The 15,048-nt window shown below is 36.7% G+C and overlaps 1 protein-coding gene across 2 annotated transcripts in view; it reads left to right on the top strand.

Moving 5' to 3' along the window:
• Positions 1-15,048, top strand: part of CHD7 (chromodomain helicase DNA binding protein 7) — a 201,078-nt gene that overhangs the window by 137,921 nt on the left and 48,109 nt on the right. For both annotated transcript variants that reach the window (XM_056129786.1, XM_056129868.1), the window contains exons 8-12: positions 7,501-7,615; positions 10,539-10,622; positions 12,620-12,757; positions 12,854-12,975; positions 13,328-13,571. In XM_056129786.1, coding sequence (XP_055985761.1) covers positions 7,501-7,615; positions 10,539-10,622; positions 12,620-12,757; positions 12,854-12,975; positions 13,328-13,571 — 703 coding nt within the window. The remainder of the gene's footprint in view (positions 1-7,500; positions 7,616-10,538; positions 10,623-12,619; positions 12,758-12,853; positions 12,976-13,327; positions 13,572-15,048) is intronic.

The following is a 15,048-nucleotide window of genomic DNA, read 5'->3' as shown; positions in this document are numbered from 1 at the left end:
TTAAACTTTTTAAGCAAAGAACTCAAGTTTCATGTTAACAAGTTCAAGGGTTAATAAAAGTGAGGCTTTGGGACTTGATATCAAGCTGCCTAGGAAAATTGACCTTCCACTAGATAGAGCATTAAACCCCAGGTTTCCATCATTAACTCGTATTATAACTGGCATTGTGCTGATATACTGCTACTGTAGAAATTTTGTGAGCAGAATTTTTCAACAAATAAAAGATATTCATGTGTGACTGAAGGTATAGTATCACAGATAGGATACTTCTCTTGTCTGCGGTCAAACTGAATTTATTCCCCAGCACCCTATATGGTCCCCCAAGCACCACCAGCAATGGTCACTGAATGTAGAGCCTGGAGCAAACCTTGCACTGTTTGGTGTCATTAATATATTAATGTGAATATATATATATATTTTTTCATGTTACTGTGATAGTTCAGTGAAATTAAATCTGGCAGTAAAAAAAATCTAATTCGTGATGTACATTGTGATGCAAAAAATCTCCAACAAAATCTTAGTGAACTAAATAGAGCAGCATATAAAAAATAAATAAATTGTACACCATGATCAAGTGGGATTCTACTTAGGGATGAAAGGATAGCTCAATATATGCAAATCAATTAATGTAATGTACTACATCAGTAAAAGGAAAGATAAAAATCATATCACTGGTGCAGGCAAAGCTTTTTTTAAACAATTTTTTAAAAAATTTTTGTTCTTTTGGGGTCGTACATAACAGCACTCAGGGCTGACTACTGGACCTGTCCTCTGGGATCACTGTTGGCGGGAATTTGGGGGGACCGTGTAGGATGCCGGGGATTGAACCTTGGTTAGGTGTGTGCAAGGCATGTGCCCTTTTGTGCCATGAATCTGGTCCTACTGAGAAAGCTTTTGACATGATTTACCATCATAATAAAAACTTTGAACAAAATAGTGATGGAAGAAATTTTCCTGAAGATAGTATGGCCATCTACAAGAAATCCACAGGCAGTAATGGTAGATCAAAAGCATTCTTCCGGTAAAACAAAAAGCATTTCCTCTTAGAACAGACACAAGTCAAGGATGTTCACCATCTCAACTGTTACCCAGTATAATATCGGAAGTCCTAGTAACACCAGTCAGTCAAGGAGGAAGGGAGAGAGGGAAGGAGCAAGGGAGGGGGTTGAATTGTCACTAAATAAAAATGCTATTATAGTGTATGTAGAAAACCCTAAGGAGTCTGTTAAAAAAAAACTCCTAGAAACAACCAGTTCAGCAAAGTAGCCGGCTCCAAAGTCAGCACACAACTATCTGTTACAGTCAAATATACAAGTAATGAACTAGAAGAGAAAGATCTCAGAGTCTACTCCATTCCAGTGAAAACAGAGATAGACAAATGAAACTATCTTAAACTAAGAAGCTTCTGTACCTCAAAAGAAACAGTGACCAGAATACAAAGACAGTCTACAGAATGGAAAAGGATATTCTCCCAATACCCATCCAACAAGGGGTTGATATCAAGGATATACAAACCACTGGTTGAACTCCACAAGAAGAAAATATCCAACCCCATCAAAAACTGGGGTGACAAAATGAACAGAAACTTTCTCAAAGAAGAAATCCGAATGGCAAAAAGGCACATGAGCAAATGCTCTACATCACTAATCATCAGGGAGATGCAGATCAAAACAACAATGAGATATCATCTCACACCACAGAGACTGGCCCACATCCAAAAGAACAAAAGCAACCAGTGTTGGTGCAGATGTGGCGAGAAAGGGACCCTCCTTCACTGCTGGTGGAAATGCCGACTGGTTCAGCCCTTTTGGAAAACAGTATGAACAATTGTCAAAAAATTAGAAATTGAGCTCCCGTTTGATCCAGCAATACCACTCCTGGGAATATATCCTGGAGAGGCAAAAAGGTACAGTTGAAATGACATCTGCACTTCTGTGTTCATTGCACTGTTCACAATAGCCAAAATTTGGGGGAAAAAAAAACCCCGAGTACCTGAGAACAGATGACTGGTTAAAGAAACTTTGGTACATCTACAAAATGGAATACTGTGCAGCTGTTAGAAAAGATGAAGTCATGAAATTTACATACAAGTGGTTCTACATGGAAAGTATTGTGCTAAGTGAAATGAGCCAAAAGAGAGGGACAGACATAGAAAGACTACACTCATCTGGGGAATATAAACTAACAGAACTGGAGTCGAACACCCAAGAATAGTTGAGATAAAGGAGGTCTGCTCCAGGGCTTGGAAGCCGGCAGCACATGCTGAGGGGGAAGGCAGCTCAGATAGAGAAGGGAACACCAAGTAAAGGATGTTTGGAGAACTCGCTCAGGATGTGAGATGCACGCTGAAAGTAGACTATCGACCGAACATGATGGCCACTCAATACCTCTATTGCAGACTACAAGACCTTGAAGGAAAGAGTGAGCAAAGGGGAATGCCCTGCCACAGAGGCAGGGTGGGGTGGAGGGGATGGGGTATGGGGGTGGGAGGGCTACTAGGATCATTGTTAGTGGAGAATGGGCCCTGGTGGAGGAATGGGTACTCAATCATTGTATAACTGAAACCCAAGCATGAAAGTTTGTAAGTCTACAACTGTACCTCATGGTGTTTCACTACTTTAAAAAAAAATAGTGTCCAAAAAAATCTACCACTTAGGACTCATCTTAACAAAAGAGATGAGAGGTCCATGCCCACAAAATTCTAAGATACTTAAGAAAAAGATAAAAGAAGATCTTAGGAAATAAAAAAAAATCCATGTTAATTTAAAGAATCTATATTGTCAAAGAATCTATATTGTCAAAGTAACCATCATATCTAAATTATTGTATAAATTCAATGTAGTCCCCATCCAATTTCAGATGACATACTTCAATAATAAAGTTCGGATTCAATTATAAAACACCCTGAATAGCCAAAGTCATACTAAGAAATAAGAAATTGGAAGATGTCCTTCCCTACCTAGAAACTATACAAAGCTACAGTAGTCAAATCAAGAATTGATCCTCTGACCAATGGTTACCCAACAACAAATTACCAGAAGTATGATCAAGTCATTTTTCAACAAAGGAGCTGGGCTCATGAAGCAGAATGAAGACAGCCTCTTTAACAAATGGTGTTGGAAGACTAGATAACTGCATGTAAAATAATGAAGCTGGATATGAATTTCACCTTACACAAAAGTCAGTTCAAAGTGAATCATAGAACTTGAGATGAAACCTGAATCCAGAAAGTCTGTTGAGAATATATCAACACAATTTGGACCTCAAAGGTGTTTTCAGTGATATGATTCCATTTACAAAGACAATGGAAACAAAAATAAATGAATGGGATTACATCAAATTAAAAAGTTTTTGCAAAAGAAACATGGACTAATTGTAAGACACACCTAATTGGAGAAAATAGTTGCATTCCACATATGAGGTAAAGGCTTAATATCCAATGTTTCCAAAGAACTTAACAAAGATTAAAAAATCCAGCAACTCTATCAAATTGGAAAAAGGACATGAACAGACATATCTCTGAAGAAGGCAGATGTATGTCCAATAGGTGCATGAAAAACTGCTCATCACTTCTCAGAGAAATCTAAATAGAGATGGCAGTGGGATATCATGAGCAAGAATGAGCCAGAATGGCAAATATTTTAAAAACTGGGACAGTCTGTGTAAGCAGGGATCTGGTGAGAAAGGAACTCCATCTACTGCTAGTGGGAGTGTTGTCTAATTCAGTTCCTGTGGAACATAGTATGACAGGTTCTCAGAAAAATAAAAGTAAAGCTTCCATAGGACCCGGCAATTTCACTTCTTGATATCTTCTCCCAGGACAAAAGAACATTTATTCAGAAGGACATATGCACACCATTTTCCATTGCAGCATTTAGTATAATAGCGAGGCTATGAAATCAGCTTAGCTATCCAATGATAGTTAAGTGGGTGATGAAGGTGTGGTATATACCCAGTGAAATACTATGAAGATGCAAGAAATCGTGCACTTCACTATAACTTGGATGGAACTGGAGAATATTGTGTTAAGTGAAGTGAGAAGAAGAAAGGCAAATGCCAGATGGTTCCAGTATTCTGTGTATATAGAACAAGAGGAGGTAATACAAGATACCAAAAGATTATACCTAGATAACCCGTAACCCTCGATTATAGAAATGAGAAGGAATTTCAAGAGAGAAGGTGGAGGGTGGTTGGGTGGCAGGGGCTGGAAGGGAAGGAAAGAAATTGAAGGTGGAGACAGGAAAAGGCAGATGGGAGATAGCAGGGATGGGTCATGGGCCTTGGGCACATTAGTGTCTAGAGGTGAAGTATATGTGATATATTTAGACCATATTTCCTTCCATGAGAGTTGTTTGAGAGGGCATTCCTACCAGCAATGTATGTATCTATTTCCCAGTGGACTTGCCAATGTAGTGTGCTAATTTTCTTTAAAACTTTGGTAATAAACCACATTTTACTGTAGTTTGAATTAACATTTCTTTTATTGTGAATAAGGCAGTACATCTTTTATAGGATTAGTGGACTTTTTTTGTAACCCATTTACCCCTTCTTTTACCCATTGTACATTGTATTTTTCTTGATTTTTAAAGATTTTTGTTACATACTTGGGGCACTTGTTCCTTATCTTTGTTATTTGTGGCAACTTTTTCTTTCAGTCCCATTTAATTTGGGTTTTATTTATTACATTGCAAATTAAGAAATTTGCATAGATTAATCTTTCCTTTTGCTAGATCTGACATTTAAATCATAGTTTGAAAGCCTTTCCCAGTTTCTATGTAGGTGAAGACTGGGAATGTTTCATAGTTCCTGTGTGGAAGAGTAATTTGCCATGCCATCCTCTAGTGCATGTGTGGTTTGACTTTCTGTGATAATAGATACCCGATTCATTTGGTATTTAATCCTCTGTATAGTATAAAGCATGGCTGTAATTTTTTTTTATTTTCTAAATGCTGTTGTTTCGATACCGTTATTCAAAACCCTTTCTTGGCCCCTATTACTTGAGATGCAACTTTCATCATGGACTAAAGTTGCATATTTATTTGGATCTGTAGCTGTATTTTATTCTAGTACTTCGACCTATACTATGTTTATCTATTCATGGGTTAGCAGTTACATTTATAAAGATATAAGTAGAATTTATTTTAATAACTAATATATCAATTTCCCTTGGGCTTTTCCTTTTTAATGTTTTTCTGAAAGTTTTGCTATATTTCTGTATGTAAACAGCATATAACTTGCCTCATAAATGCACATTTATGCTTTACTTAAATTTTGTTAAATTTAGTGGTTCATGATGCTGAGTTATGCTAAAAGAATGCTTATCAAGGTCATTCAACTTTATTTTGTTGTTTTTTTAAAAGAGAATTTTAAATAGTTTTGACTTTAAGTTTTATAATTTTGTTGACTTGTTAAAGAGTTTTTCTTTGATGTCTTATAACTGGTCATTGTGTGATTGGAGGCTATTAATAATTATATGTTGCATTATTACTGAATTGTTTATTGTTTGAATTAGTTTTATAATTGATAATCTAGAAATTTCCAACTGTGCATTCATATCATCTGCTAATAGAACTAGTATAGCTCCCTATTTTCTAATTACTACTCTCCTGAAATAAGGGGCATTTTTATGTTTCTAATCTCAGTGATATAAACTGTGGATCTTCTCCATTTAGTGGAGTCAGTGATTTAAATTTTAAACCCAGTTTACAAATAGGAAGAAAGGGCAGAACTGGACCCATGTGCCGAAGTGGCTGTGTCCTCTTCACATCCACACTATTGTGCTTCCAATTATCTCTACCAGGCAAGATAAGAGTACACCTGTCCTTTGCAGTATAGCTCCCAGTGAGGAGGAAGCTGGAATTGTTTGCTTTTATATTATTTATTTCTGATCGTGCAGATTAATATTATTATTAAGCACAGCAGTAGGGTGTTTGTCTTTCGCGCAGCCAGCCCGGCCGAGCCGGGTTTGATTCTTCCGCCCCTCTCGGAGAGTCCGGCAAGCTACCGAGAGTATCTCGCCCACATGGCAAAGCCTGGCAAGCTACCCGTGATGTATTCGATATGCCAAACACAGTAACAAGAAGTCTCAAAAAATGGAGAAGTTACTGGGCCTGCTGAGCAGAATTGATGAACAATGGGAGGACAGTGTTACAGTGGTTTTTTTTTTTTTTTTTTTTTGGCTTTTTGGGTCAGACCCAGCAATGCTCAGGGGCTACTCCTGGCTCATGAACTCAGGAGTTACTCCTGGCGTTGCTTGCAGTACCATTTGGGATGCTGGGAATTGAACCTGGGTCAGCCATGTGCAAGGCAAACGCCCTACCTGCTGTACTATCACTCTGGCTCCCTGATAGTGCAGATTTGTAAAAAGCAGATTGAAAGTCTAAAATATAACATAGAGGTGATTGCTATTAATATTTTGATGCATTTTTCCTATTTTACTGTGTATGTACAAGGTTCAGTTCATATCTATATGAGGCTACCTTTGGAAATGCATATTAGACATTGCCCAATTATAATCAGTATACCTAATATTGTAGACCTTTCAAGTTCATTGTTTTTGAAAGATTTTCTTTCAAAAATAATTCTTAAGATATTTAATCATCTCATTTCTTTTCAATGGCCATTCCAGATAGAGGAATAAGAGGCAGCTGAGGCAATGGGATAAGGCCCGGGGTGGGTTGGGGGTCGCAGGTGTTGAGGTGTGAGGTAAGGAGTGGAGAGAATGAAGATACAGAAGAATATTGAAATTCCAAGCACAAACAGGTCAGAAATACCTTAAAACATTAGTTACATGCCAGTAAGTTTCAGGAAAGTTAAAATTAGGGTGGAGAGTATTCATATTAGGTTAGCTAGCGCTTGGGTACACAGCAGGCTGAAGTGAGCATGAAAACGGAGAGGACTTGCCTCTGCAGGGACAGGGTCAGTTTTAGAGACTGAGGCAATCACAAGGCTCACGGGCCATCATTTTGAGCTGCTGTGAAAGGAGGCTGGTGGGACAGGAGCTGATTCAAACCTGGTATGTGTGTAGGGGAGAGCAGCAGAAAGGTGTGAAAGAGGAAGTGAGGGTTTGGAGATGTTCTTTTCTCCCACGTTGTTCTAGAACTGCTAAGTTTGCCTTTGCTGTTGTAAATGTTAGTTCATTTTTAACTGAATATAATACTATTATTTCTTTGTAAAAACTTAAAACATTCATAATTAAAATCATCCTATAGTGTTCATTGCTTTGTGTTGAAATATAATTCATTCACTTGAGAAAACAGCTTAATGGGTTGGTTTTTTCAAATGGGAGGTAAAAGCTGGAGTTTTGGAACAAAGGAAACTTTTAGGCACTATTAGTCATGTTCTTTTCTCATTTTCAAACAGGAATTATATTGGCTGTTATTAGTAGCCTGTAATTAGTGATTAACACGTTATACTGTTTTGTTGGATTTTATGAAAAACAAAAGATAAAATAAAGGGTTGATTAATTTTTATGTTTCAAGTATCTTTTATTCTTTTTAGCTCTTATCTTCATTGTCAATGGGCATCTCTAGAAGATCTGGAAAAAGATAAAAGAATTCAGCAAAAGATTAAGCGATTTAAGGCAAAGCAGGGCCAGAGCAAATTCCTTTCAGAGGTATGAAAGAGCTGGTTGGCTTTCTTATAGTACTAACTTTATTGACATGTTCTAAAGGTTGAATTTTAAGGCAGTAGATTATTAAGAAAAACTAGTTTGCTTCATTTGGTGCTGTTACTTGCATATTGGTAACTGGTATTGCTAAAAAAAATTTGTAAACAGGAAATTTCTCATTCTTCCTGTTGCTTAGTTTAGAAGATACTAGTCCTTATGATGAGATGTGGAAATAAGATGGTAAGATTAAAATCCAGTAATGAAAATACAGTTAGTAGACAGTGAAAAAAAATAGCTATATTTTTGCAATTTAGCAGGTTGAATACTCTATAGTATTGTTATTAAGTACAAGTTCTAGGATATAAAGGTTTAACTTTGTCAAGGGAGGTGGGTGGCAGATTTCTTTTGTTCAAATCAGTACCTGGTCACCAAGCTTATTTTCTCAGATGGTGTGCTGTGGTATCCAAGTTAGCCTCTCTTTATTCTAAGCTCTTAATTATGGTGACACTAAGGGCAGGAAAAAAAACCTGCATTTATATATGTTTGAAAAAATGACCTTACCAAACTGCTTGTTGGGATGACTTTCCTTTTGCTCTCCAGTTCACATCTCAAACAGATAAGAGAGAAACCTTCCCAATGGAAAATTTAATTTGTTCATTTTCCTCTTCATAAAAGAGCTACAGAATGTAAAATAAGAAATATGAAATAGGATGACCCAGTTTGCCTTTTACATACCCCACCTTTTTGTGGAATTGGATCAGCGACAGAGGAATGGTCAATAATTTTATATTACAAAATTGTTATACTTTAGGTGACAAGTCTAGGTTTTCCTGGAATCTGATTTCTGTGGTCCCAAGAGGCAGATTGTAAACCATGTATTTAGACAGGGTATTAGTTAGTGGTGGTATTTAGGTGTATGTGTGCATCATCATCACTGATGCTCCATTTGATTATGCTTCTTCCCAGCACTAAAGTGAACATTTGAAGGGAAGAGAAGTTTCAAAAAAGACACTATATGCTCTGCTGTTTTTTCTATCGACTTGTGGTAGATAAAAAGAGAAGACAGATTAGGTCCTCAAGCCTTCCACACACTCCTATCCCCCAACACACACACCATCTCCTTGAAATCTACTATGTTGTGGGTAACTTGACAACTGCAAATCTTTTAAGTTTTGTCTGGAATGTAATGACATGAATGAGTATGAAAGATGATCTGGGGGTAAGCAGAGAAGGTAGGCAGTTTCCTTCCTCTCTTTTCCTTGTTAATGCCCATACATTTATTTGTCACATCCAGTTATTGGTTATGGTTTTAGGTCTTCTGTGGTTCTGCTACTTTGGAATTTGGGGATATGATCGCTTTTATACTATTTGTTTAATTTAGGTTTCTTTATATACCTGCTGCCACCAAAATCCCTATTTAAAATAATCAAAACTGAACTTTTCATCATTTGAATTTATATTGATGGCCTAGATTACTCACTTAAAGGATGAGTAATAAAGCTAAGGATTTCAATTCAGCAGTGAAAGCTGTTAAGAATGGATTTTCTTGAGAGCTTTTACCATCAAAATCTACTTTAAGGAAATACGAACTTTTTTTTGTGTATGAGTAACTTTTATATTATGTGCCAAACTCTAGAAACTTTTAGCAAAGCATTAATATTAATATGTTAACATTTTTAATTGACTATTTCAGTGACTGTTTTGCCACAGTAATCAACTCAGTATGAAAGCTTAAGGTGTTGGAAACATGCTTTAATATTTTGGGGTCTTGACTTATAATTCACAACATTCAGATTAGGGATTTTAAATGGATATTGTTGCCCAGACAAAGTTATTCTGAGTCAGCTGTGACCCAGTGATGTATCTTTTCAACCTTCAAGTCAGGGGAAAGACTGGCACCTAAGTGACTTCCCATATGTCTCTCCCCATAGCGTTTGCTAGTTGTATTACTGATAATTAATCTCTAGGGACATGTATCAATGTATCTTTTGTATTCTGACTTCTTAAAGCTCTGACTTACCCCAAGCCCAGCCAGGGTGACCTGGATAGTCCTTGGTACTGCACGGGCCAAGCAGCACCACCTCCTTGGCCCCTCTCATTGTACCACTGGCCTGGTTGCCTGAGAATCACTGGCAGGTGCCTCTTTGCCACATGAACACCACTAGGCTTTAGATGGTACCCTTTGAGCCAGAGTTATTCTTTTCTATAGCTAGCTTTTTAAGCAAGCAGTATTACCTACTTTTGCAAAGATTGTTATTATATTGGCTAAATAAGCCAATCATTTAAGCCTCATTTCTCTACACTTGATACTTTTAACTAAACATTCTGTGTTGAGTACAAATAAATCATTAGAGCACTTATATTAACAAGAGGACTCTATTCAAATGAGGTATTAATATTGATTGGCAGAGACCACCAAAATCATAAACCCTATTCACACTAAAATATGAAATTCACTGGTTTCACTGTTTTTAGCTTTTGAATAACAGTCTGTAAACGATGCTCTGAGGCATCAGAGAACTTCAGTAGTTATGAGACTCCAATAGCACTTACTGTGCATGGCTTTAATTCTTTATTGCAAGCTGTAGTTTCAGGAATGCTAAATGCATTGCATGCCATAAGCCTTTTGGATTGCTCATTAGTGAATTGTAATTTCACACTTCATTTAAAATATTCTTAAACATTCTCTCACAGTAAAGAGGTTTCACACAGTAATTAAAAGACCCAGTTAACAAAGTCTGAGAAGTCTGATTTCCTCATGGGGAATGATTTTACTAAATTGTAGCATTTCAATTAATATAATAGAATTTGCTAAATATAAATTTTGCATTCCTGTGACCCAAAATATTATTACTCGGTGAAAAGGGAAATACTGTTTACACTCAGGAGTTAAGTAGATATTAAAACTTTTTCTTTCCCTTTGGTACAGATTGAAGATGAACTTTTTAATCCAGATTATGTGGAGGTTGACCGGATAATGGACTTTGCCCGTAGCACAGATGACCGGGGAGAGGTAACAGAAGATTGTTTGTGTTGGGGGGCTTTGACTTGGGTAGGTTCTGTGAACTTAACTGAGAATGACAGCGGCATCTTAGGTCTAGTCCTGGTTAGAGCCCGCACCCCCACATAACTGATCTAAATTTAATTGTAACTTAGTGTTCTATGACTTGGGAATAGTGCTAAATTTATTATGTTTAGTCAGAGAGTTTTTGAAAGGAAATTGATGTTCAGTGTGACACAAATGTATTGATATGTTGACATTGCCAGAAAGTGATCAATAAAGAATTCAGGACTGGGACCGGAGAGATAGTACCGTAGATAGGGTGCTTACCTTGCATGCAGTTGATCTGGATATGATCCCAGCACCTCAAGTAGACCCACTTTCCTCCTGTCCCTGAGCTTTCACAGTGTGGCCCCAAAACAAGAATGAGGGCTGGGCATGTGACTCAGTAGTAGAGACTATGAGTTGCATGTTTGAGGGCCTGAGTTCAGTTGCTGTACAACAAAATTTGTGTGTGTGTATATATATAAATTTTCAATAGAGAATTGAATTATCTCATAGCAAAATAAAATTTAATGATTTTTGACATTGTAAATTCTTAGTGAAATTGGTGAACTTCATTTAATAGAGAATAATATAAAATATTTATCTTTTAAGATTCCAGTCTTGGCATTCTCATGTTTCTTTGCAGCCTTAGAGGTTGTAAAGAACATGTGTTAGGGCAGCAAAAGTAAAGACAAGTCTAATAATGTCCTTTTGCTGATGATTCATCAACCCACCCTGAGTGCTGTCATTCCTGACTTCTTGATGTAAATTAAGTTTTATGTACAAGCTACTTGAATCTAGCTTATCTAGTGAGTGTATGCAGTGAAACTCTCATTTTTTTCTCTAAACTGTACCATAAAGTCATGATATCTCGGGGCTGGAGCAATAACACAGCGTGTAGGGCATTTGCCTTGCACTCGGCCAGCCCGGGTTCGACTCCCAGCATCCCATATGGTCCCCTGAGCACCACCAGGAGTGAGTGTAGAGCCAGGAGTAACCCCTGTGCATCGCCAGGTGTGACCCAAAAAGCAAAAAAAAAAAAAATGATATCTCAAAAACCATAGCTATAGCATGATGTTTACTTTTCTAGTTTCATTATACTTAAAATATTTTATATCTACGTAGTAGAGCAAAATGTTTTTAATGTCATAAGCAGGTCATTCATTGTACCTCGGTTTCAAAGATCCAAAAACTTAAGTATATTTTAGAGCAAAAGAAGAATTTATTGATCTAAATTACCTAGTGTATTTTGCCATTTAATTTTCTAAACCAAAGACACATCATTTTAACATGATTGAATGCAAACATTATATTGCCTTCTTGGCTATCCTTGAAAAATCTCTGTTTCTCATTCTTTAAGAAACTAGCTAGTTATATACATATTAAGGTGATTTTGTTGCTTTGGGGCCATGCCCAGTAGTGCTCTGGGCTTACTACTGGCTCATGGCAATGCTCAAAAGGACCATATATGATACCAGGGAACAAACCTGGGTTGGCCACATGGAAGACAGGCACCTTAGCTGCTGTGCTATACTCTCTCTGTTAGCCTCTATATTAAGATCATTTGTCAGAGAAGTATGAATCAAACACCTGAGGAATGATTTCTACACATTTGAGTGAGGCTCAATTTTACCTCTGTTATTTACTAGCTGTTTTGTCTATACTTCTAGGTTTTTAAGCATTATTTCAGAACTGTAAGCAAAAATCAGTTGTGTTCCCATAGTACTTGATACTGTTTCCAGTTTATCTTGCAGACTTTCCTTTAACTAAGAGCTTTAAAACTGCATAATGTCACAGTTTTAAAACTTTTATTAGCTCAAGTTTACTGTTGCTAGTATAATACCCATTGATACCTGAAAGGAAGTACATTTTTTTCTTCTATGTGTGTATGTGTGTGTGAATATATATTTATGTATGTATAATTGGTCAAATGAATCTGTCTGTTTTATTTCAACCTGGTCCAGCCTGTAACTCACTATCTGGTGAAGTGGTGCTCACTGCCTTATGAAGATAGCACGTGGGAGCTAAGGCAAGACATAGATCAAGCAAAGATAGAGGAGTTTGAGAAATTGATGTCCAGGGAGCCGGAAACAGAACGCGTGGTAAGAATTGACTAATGGTAGAGGGTTTAGTCTGTAAATAGCATGGTGATGTGGTCTTTGAGAAACCACTAACGGGATTTACTATATTTGAAACAGGAGCGACCTCCTGCTGATGATTGGAAGAAATCAGAGAGTTCCAGGGAGTATAAAAACAATAACAAACTCAGGGAATACCAGTTGGAGGGAGTGAACTGGCTACTTTTCAATTGGTACAACATGTATGTAAAACTTGTTGATTTTTTTAACTTAAAATAAAACCTATAGAGCTTTTCCCCCTCTTAGTTATTAAATTACTAATAAAATATAATAATATTTTAATGCAGTAAAAATATTTGAAAAACAGTAGGCATTGGAAGCATTCTTAATATTTTGGTTACAGATATTAAGAAAAATTCATGCAGATTAATAAAATACAGGAATAATTTATTTCTTTGAGGATGTCATTTGAAAATATATTTTGTTGAATCTAGGAGAATACATACTTGTGACCATAGTAAGCAAATATTTGTGAAAAGGAAGCAGTTTCTAATATGTATGCTCATTAAACTTTCTTTTATTTTCTTTCCAAAGGCGAAACTGCATTTTAGCAGATGAAATGGGTTTGGGAAAAACTATCCAGTCCATTACATTTCTCTATGAGATATATTTGAAAGGAATCCATGGCCCTTTTTTAGTAATTGCCCCATTGTCCACAATCCCCAACTGGGAAAGGGAGTTCCGTACCTGGACGGAGTTGAACGTGGTTGTGTATCATGGGAGTCAAGCTAGTCGTCGGACCATTCAGTTGTATGAAATGTACTTCAAAGATCCCCAGGTAAAACATCACAAGTGGTATTCATTGTTTTGTTATGTGAAGCTTCAGGATTTGGAAGTTTAAATTGTCTCAGTGATTTGAGGAAGAGATCTAGATTTTACACTATTCAGAAATATGCCTTAGATTTCTTACCAGTTTTTGTTTGCATTACATTTCCCAACGTTATGCATGAAGCTTTTTATTTTCATAGCTTTGGTTATTGATGCCTTATCCATTTGACCACTGGGGTCACCATGCTTCAGTTATTCTGGATTATTAAAATGAATAACTTTTTTTTTAACCTTCAGTGATTACTTAATGTCTTGATATGCTACTATTGGTTTTGTCTGATAAGCTTAAGAGAAAGCTAATCAAAAAATTAACAAATATATATACAATATTATGTCCAACAGTTATTAGAAGATAAAATATTAAGAATGTAATCTAAAAATATATTGAATGGAATAAATTCAGAGGGAAGAATTTATACCTTCATCTTTTTTTTTTCTTTTTGGGTCACACCCAGTGATGCACAGGGGTTACTCCTGGTTCATGCACTCAGGAATTACTCCTGGCTATGCTTGGGGGACCATATGGGATGCTGGGAATCAAACCCGGGTCAGGCCACATGCAGTGCCAATGCGATACCTGCTGTTCTATCACTCCAGCCCCAATATACCTTCATCTTAAGGAATGATTACCATGATATTTTTTCCAGTTGGTCTGGTTACCTTTATGCTCTTACTCTGTGATACTAGCAGTGAGCATTATAAATAGTATGATAGAAAAAAAAATTCTATGCGTGAAATAGTTTTCAACCATGGGTAACAGAATATCTACAACTGGTCATAGTTCAGGGTCTGGCATGTTTTTTTGTTTCTGTTTTTGTTTTAGTGTAATATATGACAACATTTAAGGAAAGGGGAAAAATATTTTAAATCTTTTTGTATCTATCTCTAGGTTTAGGAAAGTATTACTTGTACATATGCAATGAATATTTTTTTATTTTAGCATTCTGAAGGTAAAAAGTTAGAAAAGTTACAAGTTCCTTAAAAGTTAACTCAGTAATACTCCCTGTAGTCTTTTCCTTCAAGAGTATGTAATGACTGACTATAGTGGTCATACTTTTTTTTTAATACTTTAATTGTTCTGCATATTGAAGCTTTTTTTTTAAATTTTTTTTAATAGTGAGACATCATGAGGTACAGTTTCAGATTTACACATTTTTGTGCTTGGGTTTCAATTATACAATGATCAAATACCCATCCCTCCACCAGTGCCCATTTCCCACCACCACAGATCCCAGTATCCCTCCCACCCCCCCACCCCCTCCATCCCACCCTGACTCTGTAGCAGGGCATTCCCCTCTGTTCTCTCTCTCCTTTTGGGTGTTGTGGTTTGCAAAAGAAACATTGAGTGGCAATCATGTTTGGTCTATAGTCTACTTTCAACATGCTTCTCCCATCCTGGGAGGATCCTCCCAACACCTTTATTTGGT

The sequence above is a fragment of the Sorex fumeus genome, unplaced genomic scaffold (assembly GCF_029834395.1).
Source record: "Sorex fumeus unplaced genomic scaffold, SorFum_2.1 ptg000002l, whole genome shotgun sequence".
Taxonomy (NCBI): Eukaryota; Metazoa; Chordata; class Mammalia; order Eulipotyphla; family Soricidae; genus Sorex; species Sorex fumeus.
This window is presented reverse-complemented; position numbering and strand designations above follow the sequence as displayed.